Raw genomic sequence first — 20,381 nt, 5'->3', positions numbered from 1 at the left:
AACAATTGCGCCACCCAGGCGCCCCAAATGGGAACTTTTTATTATTTTTCTGATTATTGGTATAAAATCTCTCTCCACAAATAGACAGGAAACTTCTAACTGTTCTGTGCATGACTTTGTTGTAAAGTAAAAATAATAAAACTAGTCATTATAATTTTAAAAATTACATTTGAGTGTGTACTATGTGCTCTGTGTTGGGCTAAGCAATTTGCTTAGAGAATTTATTTCATTTGATCCTTACAACCACCTTGTGAAATAGGTTCTATTACCATGTTAAAGTTGAGGAAATGAAGCTTAGCATAACCGTGGCTTCACGCAAGTAGGTGGCAGAGCTGGGATTCAAATCCAGGTGTATGACTCAGGTCAGGCCCCCATGATAAAGTACCATGGACTGGGAGACTTAACTATAGGAGTCAATTTTCCCACAGTCCGGAGGCTGGAAATCCAAGATCAAGGTGCCAGCGCAGTCAGTTTCTTTTCTTTTCGTTCTTTCTTTCTTTTTTTTTAAGATTTTATTTTTTTGTCAGAGAGAGAGAGCACAGGCAGGGGCAATGGCAGGTAGGGGAGAAGCAGGCTCCCTGCTGAGCAAGGAGCCCAATGTGGGTCTCGATCCCAGGACCCTGAGATGACCTGAGCCGAAGGCAGACAGTTAACCGACTGAGCCACCCAGGGGCCCCAAATACCTTATTTGTTCTGATAAATTTTTTCTATATTGGGAATGATTGGGGAGGGAGGTGAATGCTCAATTTGCTTTACTTGGTCAGAAACTTTAATTCAGGGGCGCCTGGCTGGCTCGTTCAGAGAAGCATATGACTCTTGATCTCGGGGTCATGAGTTCCAGCCCCACATTGGGTGATTACTTAAATGAACTTAGAAAAAAAACAACAACAAAAAAAAACCCAACCCAAAAAACTTAAATGAACTTAGAAAACAACAACAACAACAAAAAAACCCAACCCGAAAAATAGTCCAAATAGGGCTGCTAACCTTCCAGATGTCTAGAAACCTACCTCCCCATAAGGCTTTGACAGGGAACACTTGCAAGGGTTCCTGGATTTAGAAGTCCCGCAAAACTTGGACTTTACCCTAATAGGGAAAGAATTTGGAAGAGTGAGGGAAAAAAAAAAAGAAAAACAAAAGTAATTACACTGACTCAGAAATAAAGTCTTTTTTATTTATTCCCTAAACCAGAAGTAGTTAGCTGGGAGGCCCAGTGGCCTTTCCAGCTGATGGCAACAGGTAAGGGAAAAGTTTCTTTGAAGTTCCTCCAAAAATGTTTATCTGATTTCTTTTTGAGGTCAGATTGTTTTGGTCCCTGATCATTGTTCTGAAGAAGGAATGAAGATTGTCTGCAGAAGTATTGCAAACACTACTTTCATCTCCTACTTACTTGCAGAGGCACCCAATTTAATCATGACATTTGCTTGCACTGTAATTGTTCGCTTAAAGACTCCCTGTATGTTTTCAGACAAATAACTCATTCTCCTTGTAAAATGTAAGAGGGCTGGTGATTGGACTGATATTCCTAAATACATTTAAGCTAGACAGCTGCTGTGGTTAATTTGCCTTCAGAAATCCTAAAATGTTAACAAACTGAGTAGAACAGGATCAGGGTTCACAAGATATAAATTCTTAGACAAGGACGAGGGAGGATGAAAAGGGGCTGCAGTTTAAGCTCTAGGAGTTGAACCTTGGTTCAGAACTCTGATTTTTCAATTGTAAACAAGCAATGTCTCCAAGAGTTGTTATTTCTTGGAATTTTTTTCTTTCTTTCTTTCTTTCTTTCTTTCTTTCTTTCTTTCTTTCTTTCTTTCTTTCTTTCTTTCTTTCTTTCTTTCTTCTTCCTGCGTGTCGGTTTTTTGGTTTGTTTTCTTTTTTTGTTTTTGGTAATCTCTACACCCATCATGGCCACACTGGACTAACTCTTGATAATATCATCTACATTTTGAAATGTAGGCTTAAGAGATCCTTAGGCAGCTTTGCATGGTTACTAAACTGAATGCCCTGAAGACTAGACTAACAAGGGCACTAGTGAAGGGCCCGCCATTAGAAAGAAGATACGGTTCTAGGGCAGAGGTTGGGAATCCCTGGGTCAAATCTAGCCCACTGCCTCTTTTGTAAACAAAATGTTACCATGACAGAGTTGAGCAGTTATAACAGAGGCAGGATGGACCACAAAGCCTAAAGCATTTACTGTCTGGCCCTTTGCAGTAAAAGTTTGCCAACCCGTTCTCCAGAGCCTCAAGTTGGCCCCATCCCCACTTCTTTTACTGGCCTAGTGGGGAGCACGCTGTATCAAGTATCACACAAAGAACTGACCACCCAAGCTCTGGCTACACTGGGTTTCCTCCCACATGATAAACTTCGCCATCCATTAATGCTTGAGCCACGGGTTTAACTAAGCTGGTAAAAGCAGTGAATGCATCTCTAGTCTCAATTAACTGAAGCCAGAAAAGAAATATGCAAGAACTTTATTTCAGAAACTTTTAAACTAGTAATCATTAGAGGGGAATCTTCTTTAACTTGATCTTTTCTTCTACATTTGAAAAGTATCTCATCTTTGTTAACATTTCCTTGGCTTTTTCCAAATCATCTGAAATAAACAGAGACGTTAAGGTGAGGCTTCATTTCAAGCAAGAATAAAACTAACTCTACTGACCAAGGTAGCCAGTCCGAATCACAGATAAAGTTTTAAAATGAAAACTGTGAGATCTGTATTTGCATCTGTCTGTATGTTTATGTATGTCTGCTAAGTATATATATTTTCTTGTCTCCCAATAGTATTACCAAATTAATTTACAAAATTCCTTAAAAGAGTTGTATTGTCTCTACGACCCAGCAATTTTATTACTGGGTGTTTACCCCAAAGATACAAATGTGGCAATCTGAATGGGCACCTGAACCCCAATGTTTATAGCAGCAATGTCCACTATAGCCAAACTATGGAAAGAACCCAGATGTCCATTGGCAGATGAGTGGATAAGGAAGATGTGGCAAATATATACAATGGAATATTACTCAGCCGTACAAAAGGAAATCTTGCCATTTGCAGCGATGTGGATGGAACTAGAGGGTATTATGCTAAGTGAAATAAGTCAATCAAAAAAAGACAATTATTAGATGATCTCTGGTGGAGATCCACTGATACGTGGAATTTAAGAAACAAGGCAGAGGATCATAGGGGAAGAGGGGAAAAAATGAAACAAGACGAAACCAGAGAGGGAGACAAACCATAAGAGACTCATAATCTTTTTTTTTTTTTTTAAAGATTTTATTTTTTTATTTGACAGAGATAGACAGCCAGCGAGAGAGGGAACACAAGCAAGGGGAGTGGGAGAGGAAGAAGCAGGCTCCCAGCAGAGGAGCCTGATGTGGGGCTCGATCCCAGAACGCCGGGATCACGCCCTGAGCTGAAGGCAGACGCTTAACGACTGAGCCACCCAGGTGCCCCAAGAGACTCATCATCTTAAGAAACAAAGCCGAGGGTTGCTGGAGGGGAGGGGTCGGGGGGATAGGGTGACTGGGTGATGGACATTGGGGAGGATATATGTTGTAATGAGTGCTGGGTATATAAGACTGATGAATCACAGACCTGTACCCCTGAAACAAATAATACATTATATGTTAATTAATTGAATTTAAATTAAAAAAATTCGGGGCGCCTGGGTGGCTCAGTTAGTTAAGTGACTGCCTCCGGCTCAGGTCAGGATCCCAGAGTCCTGGGATTGAGCCTCACATCAGGCTACCTGCTCACTGGGGAGCCTGCTTCTCCCTCTCCTGTTCCCTCTCCTTGTGCTCTCTCTCTCTCTGTCAAATACATAAATAAAATCTTAAAAAAAAAGTTAAAAAAATAAAAATTAACAAAAAAAGGAGTTGTATCCTGTCTTAGAGAGAAATAAGTTCTTACATAAATTAAGTCTTCCTAAAACTTCCAGAAATATAGGAACCAGGGGCGCCTGGGTAGCACAGTCGTTAAGCGTCTGCCTTCGGCTCAGGGCGTGATCCCAGCGTTCGGGGATCGAGTCCCACATCAGGCTCCTCCGCTGGGAGCCTGCTTCTTCCTCTCCCACTCCCCTGCTGTGTTCCCTCTCTCGCTGGCTGTCTCTCTGTCACATAAATAAATAAAATCTTAAAAAAAAAAAAAGAAATATAGGAACCAACTCAAATATTTTTATTGTCACGTAACTTGTATAAATCTTTGGTAAGTAAGACTAGTTTGGTATTATTGGTTTAATAAAATAGGTATGTTTTCAGAGTTGTTAACATTAAATTATAATGCAAACATACATTGTAATTCTGCTTGGATTTACTAGTCAAATAACCGAATATTATATTTATTAGATGTTTAAAATTATAGAGATGGTAAATTTGATATTACTCAAATTAACTCATTCTGATAAACTTTATGTTTTAAAGATTTTATTAATTTACTTGAGAGAGAGAGAGAGAGCACAAGCAGGAGGAGCAGCAGAGGAAGAGGGAGAAGCCTCCTCCCCACTGAGCAGGGAGCCTGAAGTGGGGCTCGATCCCAGGACCCTGGGATCATGACCTGAGTCGAAGGCAGACACTTAACTGACTTAGCCACCCAGGTGCCCCTGATAAACTTTATTTATAATAATAATTATACTTCATAATATGCTGCCTAAAAATCATTTCCAAGATCTTTTTTTGGCAACTTGGAGCCTTAGAGTCTAGTAAGCTAAGTTAAATAATAGATATTACATAAATAAATAATTTCTAAATAAGATATAGTGTTAAAACTTTCACCATTAAGCAAAAGTTTAAGTTTATATACTTTTGGCTATTTATTTTTATATGGCCCAGAGAGGCCAAGGATCTTGGGTCTCTCTTTTTTTTTTTTTTAAAGATTTTATTTAGTTATTCGACAGAGATAGAGACAGCCAGTGAGAGAGGGAACACAAGCAGGGGGAGTGGGAGAGGAAGAAGCAGGCTCCCAGTGGAAGAGCCTGATGTGGGGCTCGATCCCATAACGCCAGGATCACGCCCTGAGCCGAAGGCAGACGCTTAACGACTGTGCCACCCAGGCGCCCTGGATCTTGGGTCTCTTAATAAACATGTCCTTGCCACATTAAAAACAGTTATTTCAGGAAACATATACCTCTACAGCTTATGAGATGGTATATTCATAAAATTTGTTAATCTATTACAGAATACTGGAATATTATAGTTCTCAATTGTCTACTTCCTAGTTTTCTCTGTAAAATAAAGGTCAGTAATGTTTAAAATGTATAATCAATATGTAAAAAAATAAGACTACGAGTAACGAGATTGAAGGGAAACAACTTTGTATACAAAGAATGGAAGAAAAGTAGGACGTGTTTTTATATGAAAAGTATGTAAAGAATGAAGAGTATGTTTCCTTTAAGATAAAAAAAAAAGTAATTTTGTCCTAAATGTAGAATGTGAAAGAGGGAAAGAATAAAACAAAACATGAATGGATATTGAGAGTTGTAAAAGGTTTGTGGAAAAGGAATTTTGTGTTGTGAGGTTAAAGCTGGCTAAGATTGGGGCGCCTGGGTGGCTCATTCCATTAAGCGTCTGCCTTCGGCTCAGGTCATGATTTCAGGGTCCTAGGATTGAGCCCCACATCGGGCTCCTTGCTCAGTTGGGAGCCTGTTTCTCCCTCTCCATCTGCCCCTCTGCCCTGCCTGTTTGTGCTCTCTCTGTCAAATAAATAAATAAAATCTTAAAAAAAAAAAAAAAAAGGGGGCACCTGGGTGGCTCAGCTGTTAAGCGTCTGCCTTTGGCTCGGGTAATGATCTCAGGGTCCTGGGACTGAGCCCCACATCGGGATCCCTGCTTGGTGGGAAGACTGCTTCTTCCTCTCACACTCCCCTTGCTTGTGTTCCCTCTCTCGCTGTCTCTCTCTGTCAAATAAATAAAATCTTGGAAAAAAAAAAAAAGCTGGCTAAGAATAAGTGGATTTATAATTATATAGTTTTTTTTGTTTTTGTTTTTTTTTTTAAATATTTAATTAATTAATTTATTTGACCAAGAAATAGAGGGTCAGAGACCACAAGCAGGGAGAAGCAGGCTCCCTGCTGAGCAGGGAGTCTAATGTGGGGCTCAATGTTAGGCTCCATCCCAGCACACTGGGATCATGACCTGAGCTGAAGGCAGGTGCTTAACTGACTGAGCGACCCAGGTGCACCTATGGTGTTTTTTTTTTTTTTATATGAACTTTATTTTTTAATTTTTTAAAAAGCTTTTATTATTATTATTTTTTTAAGTAATCTCTACAACCAACGTGTGGCTTGAACTCACAACCCTGTGATCAAGACTCGTACACTCCACTGACTGAGCCCAGTCAGGTGCCTCTTGAAATGAATTTTAATCTCAGTAGTGTAGTGACAAAACCAGAGTTTGGTTTTCTCTGTTAAAATGACAAAGTTTTGGGATGCCTGGGTGGCTCAGTTGGTTAAGCATTTGTGTTTGGCTCAGGTCATGATCCCAGAGTCCTGGGACTGAGTCCTGCATCAGGCTCCTTGTTCAGCAGGGAGTCTGCTTCTCCCTCTGCCTACCGCTCCCCCTGCTTGTGCTCTCTCTCTCTGACAAATAAATAAAATATTTTTTAAAAATGGCAAAGTTTTTTTGATTATTGGTCTGGTCTTAATAAAAGACTGTAAAAGATTTTTCTTTACCTTTTGAGTTACCTGCCTAGGTAACATATATTCTGTGTCTTATCAGAATAATTTTGTATGCTTCAAGTTGTCTTTATCACGTCCTTCATTACTTAAGAGAACAAAGTCTTCTCACTATTCAGGGATAAGGTTCTTTATTTTTTATGTTACCTCCTGCATTTGTCTTTGAAATTTTTTATCACCACATTGGTTAAATGGATAACTAAGTATTGTTTTACAACGACCTATGATCCTATTTAATTATATATTTAAAGCATTTGACATTTTGGACAACTTCCCAAAATCGAATTCTAAATAAAGTCTTCCTGACCTCAAACTAACTTTGAATTTTCTGAGAGGATCCCTGGAAACCCTCGAAGGGTTTGTTCTCTCACTTTCCAAAGAGAGATGTTAATCTAATTTGGTTTATTTGATTAAACTATATTGCATTGGAACCACGTCAAAGAAGAGATATCTAATCTTCTCTAGGTTACATTTGTATGAGCAGAATGTTATTATTTTAGAAATTCTATAAAGTTCCTAGAAATTTGCCAATGCCCTCACTATAATATATCCTGGTATAATGTTACTAGTCTAGTTATTATGTTAAAATGTTCTATGTCACAGAAACAACCAAATTTCCTTGTCAACTGAGTTATTTTTATAACAAACTCTCATCAGATCTTTAACTGTGGTCATTTTATGTCTTTCGCTATCCACAGATAGCTGTGGTTTTACTCTGATGCTTTCCTAAAAGCTCCTGCAACCAGCTATGTGCCAGAAGATATGTGTTTAACAAAAAGGGACGGTCTCAGAGTCTCATGAAGAAGGACTGTACCAGGCACAGGCTTCTGATGGCATTGCTTAAATAACCTTGAGATCAAAACAATAAACTAAGTTAGGATTTCCAAAACTAGAATGAAAAAGCCAATGGCTTCATGACATAACAATGTAAGTTTTACTTCTTTTGATTTTATTTATTCATTTGAGACAGAGAGATAAAGAGAGAGTGCATGAGCAGGGGAAGGGGCAGAAGGAGAGGGAGAACCAGACTCCCCGCTGAGCAGGGAGGCGGACTGGGGGGGGGGTAAGGGGGGCTCGATCCCAGAACCTGGAGATCATGACTTGAGCTGAAGGCAGACACTTAACCATCTGAGCCACCCGGGTTCCCCACATTTTACTTAAAAAAAAAAAAAAATTTTTTTTTGTATTTATGTAAGTTTTTATTTAAATTCCAGTTAACGTACAGTGTAATATTAGTTTCAGGTATACAATTTAGTGATTCAACAATTCTACACAACACCCAGTGCTCATCACAACTGCACTCCTTAATCCCCATCACCTGTTTAACCCATCCCCCCACTCACCTCCCCGCTGGTAACCATCAAGTTTCTCTATTGTGAAGTCTATTTCTTGGTTTGCCTTTCTCTCTTTTTTTTTTTTTAAGATTTTATTTATTTATTCGACAGAGATAGAGACAGCCAGCGAGAGAGGGAACACAAGCAGGGGGAATGGGAGAGGAAGAAGCAGGCTCATAGCGGAGGAGCCTGATGTGGGGCTCGATCCCAGACGCCCAACCGCTGTGCCACCCAGGCGCCCCTCTCTTTTTCTCCCCCTATGACTGTTTGCTTTGTTTGTTTGTTTTTAAAGATTTATGTATTTATTTTAGAGAGAGACTGAGAGAGAGCACAAGTGGGAGGGGCAGAGAGAGAGAGAGAGAGAAAATTCCCACCAGACTCCACGCTGACTGCGGGGCTCTACCTCAGGACCCTGCTATCATGACCTGAGCTGAAACCAAGAATTGGAAGCTTAACCGACTGAGCCATTCAGGTACCCCCAATTTGTTTTGTTTCTTTTAAAGACTTTATTTTATTTGAGAGAGAGAGAGAGAGAGAGAGACGGAGAGCATGAGCAGGGGGAAGGGCAGAGAGAGAGGGACAAGCAGACTCCGCGCTGAGCAGGGAGCTTGACTCTCGGGCCTCAATCCCAGGACCCTGAGATCATGACCTGAGCTGAAGGCAGACGCTTAACTGACTGAGCCACCCAGGCGCCCCATGTTTGTTTTGTTTCTTAAGCGCAAACCGGTGCAGCCACTCTGGAAAACATCTAGAGGTTCCTTAAAAAGTTAAAAATAGAACTACCTTACAATCCAGCATTACACTACTAGGTATTTGCCCAAAGAATACAAAAAGGTACTAATTTGAAGGGATACATGCACCCCAATGTTTATAGCAGCATTATCAACATTAGCAAATTATGGAAACAGCCCAAGTGTCCATCCACTGATGAATGGATAGAGAAGATGTGGTATATATATGTAGATATACAATGGAATATTACTCAGCCATAAAAAAGAATGAAATCTTGCCATTTGCAATGATGTGGATGGAGCCAGAGAGTATAAAGCTAAGTGAAATAAGTCAGGCAGAGAAAGACAAATGCCATATGATTTCACTCATATATGGAATTTAAGAAATAAATTTTACTTTTGTAAACAAAATGAAAACATTTATCTTTTTTCCCTGCCCGATTCCTCAAAAAACTCTGAAACTATTATTGAGTAGTCTTATTTTCATGGTAATGTAACTATTTGCATAGGCTCAGCAAGAATCTGTCCTTTTTGTGATAGGACGTAATTTAAAACATTGGTTATATGACCATGGCTTTGACTGGAACGTCACATTTGAAAATGATGCACAAAATCAGACCAAACAGACAATTTTAAGGAAGTAAGGCTGACTTTATGGAGCCAAAGCTTACAAAGCCCTTTTGGAAAAAAATGGGTTGGCACCTGGCTTTAGGGTTCTTAGCCTTACAGGTGAATAAAGAAGGTCACTTCCCTGCAGGTCCAGGAAATTTAGGATGTTTTGGGGAACCTCAAGAAGAGAAGAATTCACCCAAATCTATAGGTAGTACAGGTGACATCCGATGGCAAATTCTTGGTTTGACTTCCTAACATTGAGAGACTTTTTTTTTCTTTTTTAAGTGGGCTCCATGCCCAATGCAGGGCTTGAACTCACAACCCTGAGATCAAGACCTGAGCTGAAAGCAAGAGTGAGATGCTTAACGGACTGAGACACACAGTTGCCCTCATCGAGGGCCCTTTAAAGTCCAATCTGAGATTCCTTATAAAAACTTCCATAAAGAAAATTTCAAAAGGTCTGTATTGTTGATTACTATTCTCATTGCACTCATGTAAATAATTAGGCCAACTTTAATGCAACTAAAGTTATTTTGTAAACAAAACTATTCTTACCTTGATAACCTTTGATTAAAAAGGGGGTTGACCGTAGATAGAAATTTTATGACTGGAAAAGTATATCACACCCAGAATCTAGTCTTGAGGTTTTATTATCTTCCTGTAAATCAAACTGGATCCTGCCATCTTACACATTTTGTCAGCCCTTAGCAAATTCCTTTTTTTTCTTTTCTTTTTTCGTTTTTAGCCCTTAGCAAATTCTTTTTTTTTTTTTTTTTAAGATTTTTTATTTATTTATTCCACAGAGAGAGAGACAGCCAGTGAGAGAGGGAACACAAACAGGGGGAGTGGGAGAGGAAGAAGCAAGCTCCCAGCAGAGAAGCCTGATGCGGGGCTCGATCCCAGGGCTCTGGAATCACACCTGAGCTGAAGGCAGACGCTTAACGACTGAGCTACCCTGGAGCCCCAAGCCCTTAGAAAATTCTTAATTCTCCGAGTTTCCTTCAGTATCTGGTTACAACTCTCCAAAGCACTGTTTCCCATTTTTCTCCTTCCCTCCTGACTTGGCATCACTGAGAACTAAAACCTAATCCTTTCTGGAACTCAGGTGGTCTTGTGGTCGCCCTTTCCTCTGGGATCTGAAACGCCCTGTAAGCTAAGGCCAGACAACTTGATATAAGCATCAAAGAACTCATCACACAACAGTGGGCAACCTTTGTGCCTGGACTTGCTGACACTTGGGCTACCCCAAAAGTCCACCAGAAGTCCTGTGTCTTCCATGCTCTGCTCTGGGAAATAGCCATGGCTGTGACATTGACGTCTATGGCATCACTACCAACATTCAAACTATAAAACAAGAAATCTATCAGATTGCCACAGCTGTCCTCACACCACCATGTAAAGATGCTTAAGAGTTCAGTGTCTTCTCATGTGACTGCCCGCCCTCTGGACTCAGAAATTGGGTTTATAGTCTGTTCCCACCATTAGCCTTTGTTTTCTTTTTGTTTCCATAGAGATGCTCCTCATTAAATGCCTGGTTGCTCACATCATCCAGCAACTATCCTCTTCTACCAAGTCTCAACAGATGGTTCAGCTAGTCATTTATAAACAAAGGGTGATCAAATGAGAAATGGACTTACACTGTTCAGAGGAAAGAAGAATGTCTCTTCTTCCCGTCTCTTTCTTACTGTTCGCCAGAAGATAGGACCCCTGTCTCCCAGTACCAGAGGGAGGATAGAAGCCTAGCTTTAATAAGCCCAGTTAGAAAACCCAGATCAGTTTCACTTGGACCCACCCCCACTACCTTCCCTTTTTTGTAATTTTTCATTTCCCAGAATCTACTGAGACCTTGCTCATCCCCCTCCCTATTCCCTCATTCTCCCTTTTTAAAAAGCTTTTGTTTATTTATTTATTTGAGAGAGAGAGAGACCATGAGCAGGGGGGCGGATAGAGGGAGAGGGAGAAGCAGGCTCCTTGATGAGCAGGGAGCCCGATGTGTCGCTCGCTCACAGGACCCTGGGATCATGACCTGAGCTGAAAGCAGATGCTTAACCAACTGAGCCACCCAGGCATCCTTCATTCTCTCTTTAAACACCCAGTAATCTCTGTATAAATCGGGAGTTCAGTTCGTACCAGACTCTTCCCTATTGCAATAGTTATTACTGATTAAAATCTATCCCTACTACTTTAAGTAGTATCTGGCTTTACCGTTGACAGCGTACAAGCATCTCTTCGGGTCCCTGTTGTCAATTCTTCAGGCATAGTCTCAGAAGTGGAATTGCTAGATCTTATGGGGATCCTATTTTTAATTCCTTGAGGAAACGCCATAATGTTTTCCATAGTGGTTGCACTGTTTTACATCCCCACCAACAATACACAAGGGTTTCAACTTCTCCAGACCCTTGCCAATACTTATTATTTTCTGGGTTTTCTAATACCAGCCATGGTAATCTGTATGAGGTGGTACCTCGTGTGGTTTTGGTTCTTCATTTGCCTAATGATTAGTGATGTTGCACATCTTTCCATGTGCTTACTGACTATTCGTGTATCTTCTTTGCATGTTCTATTCCTTAAGCTGGGTGGTGGGGACAAGGCTGTTTCTTCTGTTTTTATTCCTTAAATTATACTTAAATATTATTTATTCTTCTTAAAATCTACAAAAAAAAAAATCTACAAAAGTGCAGTAGGAGATGGGGGTGAGGCCTGGTGAAACACCTGAATAGTCAGTGGGTTGGATTTCAGGCAGACATATCAGGCTGTTAATCTGTATTTCCCTGACATCCTTTTAGAAACCCTCCCTCTGCCTGTGTCTCAGAATGGACTTCTACAGTCCTTGCAAACTGGACTGCACACTGTGTAAGCCTGTCCCCTCAGCACTAGCTGATCGGATATCTGGCTCAAGTTGGGCCAAACAAATCCCCCCGCCTTGGGAGTCTAGAGTTGGGTCTAGGGGACTTTAGTCGAATGGTCAAAGTCCTTGTTCTTAGAAGGTAATGGATCTAGGCAAACTAAGGAGTCAGCCAGGGAGAGAGTCAGCCAGCGGGGGAGCCCATTTTGGAGCACTGTACACTAATGAGGAAGTGGATGGAACTGGTTTATAGTGACGAGAAGAGGACGGAATGAAACTGCCATAGGCTTCAAGTCCAGGACCACAGTTTTGATTCCAGACTGCTTTCTGGTTCCCAGGCTTTGCCCCAGAAGAGCTCTTATCACACCGTATACTATGATCATCACAGGGACTTTCTCTGTGGATTCGGGGAGATAGTCCTAATTCCTAATAACAACTTCCTTTTTATCTGGGCTAACTTGAGTGGCCTTCTGCTTCCTGCAATCAAATGATCCTTCAGCCAAAGGGCCATTATTCCTTTACTTAAGGGTGGCACAAGTCTGGGATGGAGAGAAAGACTGTTCTTACTTCAAAATAGCTGGAAATAGACTGAACCTCTTCGAGTTGAAAGCCAGGAGCAATGGGGACCAGGGTGAACATCCCATTTTTTGAAATTTGGGCATAGCTCTGCCGTGGGCCTCTCCTTCTGGGCTTTGCAGAGGAAAGGGGTGTGCAGGCTTTGCCAAATTTTGACTGTGCAGCCTTGCCTCAGGATCCGCCTGTGTTGGCTTCAGCCTACATCCTGTAACTTAACTTCTACTTGCTAAAGGGGAACAGAAGCACTTTCATCTACTCTTTCATGGCATATCACTGGGTTTTGGCACACAGCTTATTCCTCCAGCAAGGCTGTGAATCCTTGAAGGGAGAAATGTCCACTTGCCTATATTTCATAGCTCCCCATGTACCTATCATAGGATGGGTATATAATAGCTACTTATTGAACTGATGGTTACACCTCAGTGCTTACAGTTTCTTCCCATATTCAAGAAAGTCAAGAAATGAGGAAAGTACCTTGTTCAAAAGCTCTGCTCACATTGTCAGTCAATTCGTTCTGTTTAGCTGAAAGAGAAAATCATAATTTTAATTTTTTTAAAGATTTTATTTATTTATTTGACAGAGAGAGAGACAGCCAGCGAGAGAGGGAACACAAGCAGGGGGAGTGGGAGAGGGAGAAGCAGGCTCCTAGCAGAGCAGGGAGCCTGATGCGGGGCTCGATCCCAGGACCCTGGGATCACGCCCTGAGCCGAAGGCAGACAAGCTTAACGACTGAGCCACCCAGGTGCCCCTAACTCTTCTATTTATATAGAGCAATGATGTGAATATAACACTTTGTAGATGCTTTCAACACAACGCAGTAGGGAGCTTAGATTCCAGGGTAAGGCCTCATAAGCCCTGAGTCCACATGTACCATGACAGCAGCTCCTGTGTTTTGTTTTAAGATTTATTTATTTATTTTTAAAAAAAGGCCCCCCCCCTTTTAAAAATATTTTATTTATTTATGTGACAGAGAGACAGCCAGCGAGAGAGAGAACACAAGCAGGGGGAGTGGGAGAGGAAGAAGCAGGTTCCCAGCAGAGGAGCCCGATGTGGGACTCGATCCCGGAACGCCAGGATCACGCCCTGAGCCGAAGGCAGCCGCCTAACGACTGTGCTACCCAGGCGCCCCTAAGATTTATTTTATTTGAGAGAGAGACAGAGAGGATGCAATGTATGCATGGGGGATGGGCAGAGGGAGAGAGAGAGAATCTCAAGCAGACTCTCCATTGAATGCAGAGCCTGACTTGAGGCTCAATCCCACCTGAGATCATGACCTGAGCTGAAACCAAGAACTGGACCCGTGACTGACTGAGCCACCCAGGCGCCCCGGCAGCTTCTGTTTAGTGCAGCTGACCCTACTCACATTATGATTTTCTACCTCTGAAAGGTTTGAGTGCCAATCACTAAGGCTTATAAAATGGCTATACAATCATTAAAAAAGATAAAAATAAAAATAGGACAAGGAAATGTTTTGATTGTCTCCACGAAGCAGTCTGAATTTTCCAGATTTCAGGTAGGAGAAAATTCGCGAACTGGGATTGCCTATGGGTAGGGCATTACAGTGTTTCCAACAACCACTTGCAAATTATACAGCCTTCCAGGAAAATGAACCATTTAGATCATATTGTACCATAAGAGAGAAGATGCCAGAGAAGGTAAAGGAGGGGCTACCTCATGTTTCTGCTGTGTCCTCATTAGGAAATGAAGAATTTTACTATGTGTGTTTTCCCGATATAAAAAGTATCAATCACTTATACGGCGCCTGCTTTCAAAGCACTTTCAAATTCATTATACCTCCATTGTAGGCAGTACAGGTATTGGGAGACGGCCCTAGTCATATGGCTGGTTAAGTGGAGGAGCTGGGAGCACACCCCAAGTCTCTAGACTCCTAGACAGTGGTGGGAAACTAGCAACGTGGTGTTGACAAAAGAACACTGGATTAGAAGTCTAGAGGCTCAGAAGTTCTGCCCAGATCTAACCAGCTCTATGCCTTTGAATATTTGCTGACTTTGGGCCTTAGCAAATGCCTGTAGGGGAGGAAACTTAGGAATTAATCTAAATGAAACCAGACATTCACTATAGGGCTAAAATAGCTCCCACCAGCGACTGAGCACCTGCTATGGGACAGGCACTGTGTTATGTGTTTTACGTGTTTAATTTGATTTAATTTAATCCTTGCAACAACCAGTACAATGTTAGCTCCATTTTACAGATGAGGAAACTGAGGCTCAGAGGGGTGAAGTCGCTTGCTCAAGGTCACATATAAAGTCAATGGCAGTGTTGACACTGCACCCAAGACCCCCTCACAGCAGAGCATCATGTTTCTCTGCCTTCCAAAGCTGTGCAGACAGGGCTTCTGATTGTAAGCCCTGAGGTCCTCTTCCAATACCACCCAGCCCTAAGGCTGTTGGTACATCCCTAGCTGATAGACATCCCCTCTGCCCACTGCCATTTTACTGATTTTAGCTTCTTTATTCATTATTTATTCATTCAATTAATATTTACTGAGCCCCTGTTATACACCATGTACTACTGCTTTGGCTGAGGACATGATGGGACCAAAAAGCAGACACAGTTTCTGCTTCTGCAGAACTTCCAGTCTAAGGAGGAAGAGAGGCTGACATTGGCCAAATAATCTCATGTAGAACAGTAAGGTTATTACTGTGATTAGTCCTACAAGGGAGAGGTACCCACTGTCAAAAGATACAGATAAAGAGGTTCTCTGAGGATTCTCTGAGGAAGTGATGACTGCCCCCAGCCCTGGAAGAGGAAGAGTTCACTAGAGGAAGGAGGAGAAGAGGGTTTTAAGTAAAAGAACAGCATATGCAAAGGCCCTAGCGTAGAGAGCTGATTAGTACAGATGAGGAAGTAGAAATGGCTAGAGTAGAGGGGCAAATGGGAGGAAGCAGACGTCAGATCATGCAGGGCCTTGTAAGCCCTTCTAAAGACTTTGCTCTTTAATCTGAGACCAGTGGGAAGCCACTTAAAAGTTTTAAAGCAAGACCAAGGGTAATATGATTAGATTTGGGTTTCGAAAGCTCTCATAAGTGACGCCGTAGGAATATATTCGATTGAAGGTAGAGCTAGACCAGTCTGGAGCTATTGCAGTTGTCCAGGTGAGAAAGAATGGCAGCTTGGAACAGGGTGCTGGCAGTGCAGACAGACAGATTTGGGACATATTTAGAAGGTCAGCATTTCGAGATTTGGTGATGACTGCCTATGGGGGAAAGGGAGGTTGGTAGGAACGCCTCCTCAGTGTTTTGGACTTGTACAACTGGATGGTGTCATTCACTTAGGGAACATCAGCAAAGGAATAGGTTGTTTTTTTTAGGAGGGAGGGGAGAAGCTCATGAATTCCATTTTGGATACTGAGTTGGAATATATAAACTCCATGAAGACACGGGCCATGTCTTTCTTGTTCACTGTGTCTTGCACAATGTTTGATACACAGTGAGCACGCCACAAACATTTGTATGCACATGCGTGCATACAAGTGGAGTGAGAACTTGGAACTTTTTTACATGACATGGTTAATTTTATGTGTTAACTTAGTTGGGCTATGGTGCCCAACTCTTAGGTCAGACGCTAGTCTAGATATTGCTGTGAAGGTATTTTGTAGATGTGATTGACATTTACAACCAGTTGACTCTAAGTAAAGATTAGTTTGGATAATGTGGGCATAGAAGCCCTGCTTGAGTTTCCAGCCTGCTGGTCTGTCTGGCATATTTTGGACTTGTTAGCCCTCACAATTCTGTGAGCCAATTCCTTAAACAGGTTTCTCTCTCTCTCTCTCTCCATATATACATGTATACTATTGGTTCTGTTTCTCTGGAGAACCCTGACTGATACAGTGTGAAATAAAGTGGAAAACAAAGCAATATGCGATCAGAAGTCAGTTTTTCAATCTTTCCTCTACAATGTGACCTTGGGCTTTTCCATGAACTTCTAAGGACTAATTATTCTTGTCAGAGACAATAATAACATCTAAATGTCATGGGTAGGAAGGAGGATTGCAATCTGCAAAATATTATTACATTCTTGGTTTAAGCTGCCTTCTGGAAAGTTGAGAGATGTTGCAAGTCTAACCTTCAGACAAAATTGGTTTCAGGATAACCAAGAAAAAAAAATACTCCCTGGATCATTATGATGACCTGTATGTAGTCTTTATATTCATTTTTTCACCTAACCTTGGACATGTACTCATAACAGCAATAAAATGCATTCAGTGGTATTTTATCTTTTACCTCTGACAATAGATTCAATCTCTTTCATGGCAGCTTCGCTTTGAGCTTCTGCAAGTTTTTCATTAATTTCCATTATTTCCATGAGGAACTGCCTGTCCATTTCATAATCTGTCCCTTCGGGAATCTCTACTCCATGGAGCTTTAGCTATTGGGACATAAAGCAGAGAAAAGTAACGTTGGTTGAAGAGACTGTGCCCAGAGTCATAAATCCTACTCACAGAATAGAACAGAACAGAATACCATTCACAAAAAACCAAAAAATAAAAAAACAAACCACCAAACAAAAAACAAAAAATTGAACGGTCTTAATAGTGAAAGTATGAAGGTAAGGTACGGGAAAGTTGGACTGAGAAAGTAGTGCTGGGACGGGATTCTTCTCCCCTACCTGTAGCTGTGTGACCCTGGGGGAGTTGTTCCTCCACTTGGGAGACTGAACTACGTATTTGTAAAGGCTCTATTAAATCCTAAAATTCTAAGATGCTAAACTCTTCTCTCCCCCACCAAAAAAACCCCAAATTACTCTTCCCTAAATGCTATCACCATGCAATCCTTGAAATTTATAGAAAATGGTGAAAAAAAAAATGCAGTCAGGCAAGTAAGATTTACAAATACTCAGAGAAAACTATTCTCATGCAGTATCATTGCGACTAATTATCTTTGGGTCCCTAGACTAGCTCAGGTCTCAAGCACTCTTCTGCTGAATACAGGGGAGCAGCTGTCCCACAGCCCAACGGATATCATGTAGTCACGAATACAAGGGTTGGGAAATCACCTTACAAGGTATAGTCCCCTGCTCAGGGGAGCCAGAAGGGTCTTATAGGCATCATTCACCAGGGTTGAATGCTTCTCTGAGAAGTCCTTTTCAGTCTGTTAGTGGAGATGAAGATAATCTTATTACATCCAAATCAGCCACATTACATTCACAAACTGTTTCATAAAATACTCATGGGCAGACAACTAAGTAAGTCTCCCAAGTACAGCTGGTGTGGGATGAGCTGTCTTTATCTTCAACTAATGGGTTCTAATTCTTCTGGGAAGTCAGGTAAAAGCTGTGAGTGCAGGGCAGGTTCAGAGCCTGGCTAGCTGGGGTCAGGCTGCCCCAGGGTGGAGGTGATTGTTTAGCTCTGTCTCTGATAATCACCTTGCCACAAGGCCACTGCCACCCATCCCCTGTAAACTAGTGTTTGGGTATGATTAGGGGTGGCCAACAGGCTACCTGAGACCTCTGGCTGAAGAAGTCAGGGTGGACAAGACGCTGTAGGTCCTGGTACCTGGTCTGGAGTTTTGCTGTGTCAACTCTGAAGGCACGGTTGCTGTAAGGAAATTGGGAGATAAAAATCATGCGCCAAATATTTATAGATTTGTATACTATGGGCCTGGTTCCTGTTCTCATGGGGGGAAATGCAATAAACATGTAGAGAGAGATTAACTTCAAAAAGTGCTGTGAAGGAAAAGAGAATAGGGTCAGAGAAAGTGGTACATGTGGTGGACAAAGAGATGACATTTGAGCTGAGACCTGAATGATGATGAAAAATAATCAAAGATCAGAGAAAAAAGTCACCAAGAGGCAGAGGGAACATGCAAAGGCCCTGAGGTGCGAACAAGTTTGGCATGCTTGCAGAACATAAAGAATAGTGTCACTGCAGCACATCCTAAGTGCGAAGTGAGTGGTAGGGGCTGATCCCAGAGTTAAGGGGAAGGACCATTCCTGAATCCCACCCTATCTTTCGAAAGTCCAGGTCCTTTCATCTTTGTCTCTCACTTTATTTTAACGCAGTTCCTTTCACTTTCCATTCCCGGAGCCTGCCCTGTCTTAACAGTGTAGCTCTGCCCCAATCTCATCACCTCTCCAAGCTCCTCGACTTTGGAGGAAAACAGAAAAACAGCCACTTCTCTGACTCTCTCCCTCCACTTCTCATTTCTCCCTGAGACTCAGCCTGCAATATTAAGTTTTCCGGTGCTTTTACACCCTATTTTGTTTTTCTTACTAGATTTGTTTTATTATAAAAGGATATAACTTAGGAACGACCACATGGAAAACATGCATGGGCGGAAGGGCCGAGGAGCTTCCAAGGCCTCTCCAGGCGCACTGCTCTCCTATCTCCACGTGTTCACAAACTGGAGGCTCCTTTACTTCCTTATTTTGGATAAAACCTCAGTACTCCTTTCTTAAAAGTCTCAACTCAACTTTAACCATTCTCATCCTATCTGTCAAGTCTTTCTGCAGCCCCTCCAGTACACTTCTCTCAGGCCCCGCCCCTCAACTTCTCTCAGGTCCCACCCCTCAGGTATCCCTCCACTGAAACCACCATCCTTCAATTTCCCCTAAGTTCCTTCCCCGCCCCTCCAGTCCTCCCTCCCTTCTAGTCTCCGTTCTTCAGAGGCCCTATTCTCAGGCTCACCCCTCAATTTCCTCTCTCCCTGGCCTCAATCGCACCCTCCGTGCTCCCAGGCCCCACGCCTACTTGTCTACCGCTCCGCCCACCGATCTAACCGGTCCCGTCTTCTTCCCAAGCACTATCGGCCCAACCCCCTGCTCGCCAGCCCCTGACGTCTCTCTCGCCCCAGCGTGCCTCCCGACACGGCCTCCCGTACCAGTCCATGAGGCTGAAGTAATCTCGAGTGGGGTCAGGTGGCTGCAGCGCGCGGCACTGTGGGCAGAAGAACCCGTCCCCCCGCATGGGGCCCCCTGGGCCGCCGCAGTTCCAACACTGGGGGGAACTGCTTCCCGCCACAGACGCAGCATTGCAGCTTAGTGGTCTCCTTCCGAGGACCCCTGCCGGCCACAGCCCCCACACCCGGAGCAAGGCGCCAGTTCTCCCGCCCCACATCTGGCTGCGGCCTATCTTGCCGCAGTCACCTGTGGGGGGCAACCCCGAAAGAGAGGCCGACTAGACTAGTGCTGCTGATTGGCTGGGGAGCGGACGGGGCGGGATCCTGGTTTCTGAGTGTCCCGCTCCTCATTTTAAACTACAACTCCCAGCAAGCATTGAGGCTACGTGTGGCCGGCCACATCCGCCGCTCTTCATTGGTCCGGGGGCGACGGAGGGGTGTTTTGATTGGCTGAGGGTGGAGTTCGTATGTGCTGGGTTAGCGCCACTCCGCTGGCTGCGGCTGCGCTGTGTTTGGCTCCAGGTGGGCTCACGCGGTGAGTCATAGTGGGGAACTTCTCTTGGGTGTTTGGGGGTTCGATTCCCACCCCCAGGGTCTTAGTGCGCGCTGAATCTCCCGAATTTTCACTTTGTATGATTTTGGACCTCGATCGGGGGGGAGGAGAGGAATGCGTGGGCGACTGTCTTCCTTTGTAGATGAATTTCGAGGTGAAGTTCACTTCCCCTGTTACTTACAAGCTCAAACTGGCCCAGACGTGCAGG

The 20,381-nt window shown here is 42.8% G+C and overlaps 2 protein-coding genes across 15 annotated transcripts in view; one reads left to right on the top strand and one right to left on the bottom strand.

The window, feature by feature from the left end:
• The window catches only part of HSCB (HscB mitochondrial iron-sulfur cluster cochaperone), a 34,138-nt gene extending 14,228 nt beyond the window's left edge, over positions 1-19,910 (bottom strand). Inside the window, exons 1-6 of one of the 7 annotated variants that reach the window (XM_040619675.1) lie at positions 19,603-19,904; positions 18,224-18,320; positions 17,785-17,874; positions 17,008-17,152; positions 13,238-13,285; positions 1,067-1,086 (exon numbers count right to left, since the gene is read on the bottom strand). In XM_040619675.1, coding sequence (XP_040475609.1) covers positions 1,082-1,086; positions 13,238-13,285; positions 17,008-17,152; positions 17,785-17,874; positions 18,224-18,320; positions 19,603-19,838 — 621 coding nt within the window. In that variant the 5' untranslated portion in view covers positions 19,839-19,904 and the 3' untranslated portion in view covers positions 1,067-1,081. Of the gene's footprint in view, positions 1-1,066; positions 1,087-2,455; positions 2,594-3,387; positions 3,601-13,237; positions 13,286-17,007; positions 17,153-17,779; positions 17,875-18,223; positions 18,321-19,602 lie in introns of those variants that run through there. The other 6 variants (XM_008686703.2, XM_008686702.2, XM_040619674.1 and 3 more) reach the window with 6 other exon arrangements.
• Positions 19,911-20,059: 149 nt separating this feature from the next.
• Positions 20,060-20,381, top strand: part of CHEK2 (checkpoint kinase 2) — a 48,888-nt gene continuing 48,566 nt past the window's right edge. For 6 of the 8 annotated variants that reach the window (XM_040619670.1, XM_040619666.1, XM_040619671.1 and 3 more), the window contains exon 1: positions 20,060-20,155. The gene's annotated coding sequence lies outside the window, so the exon portion shown is untranslated. The other 2 variants (XM_040619669.1, XM_040619667.1) reach the window with 1 other exon arrangement.

The sequence above is a fragment of the Ursus maritimus genome, unplaced genomic scaffold (genome assembly GCF_017311325.1).
Source record: "Ursus maritimus isolate PB19 unplaced genomic scaffold, ASM1731132v1 scaffold_33, whole genome shotgun sequence".
NCBI lineage: Eukaryota > Metazoa > Chordata > Mammalia > Carnivora > Ursidae > Ursus > Ursus maritimus.
The sequence above is the reverse complement of the archived record's forward strand: the minus strand, read 5'-3'. Positions and strand labels throughout refer to the sequence as shown.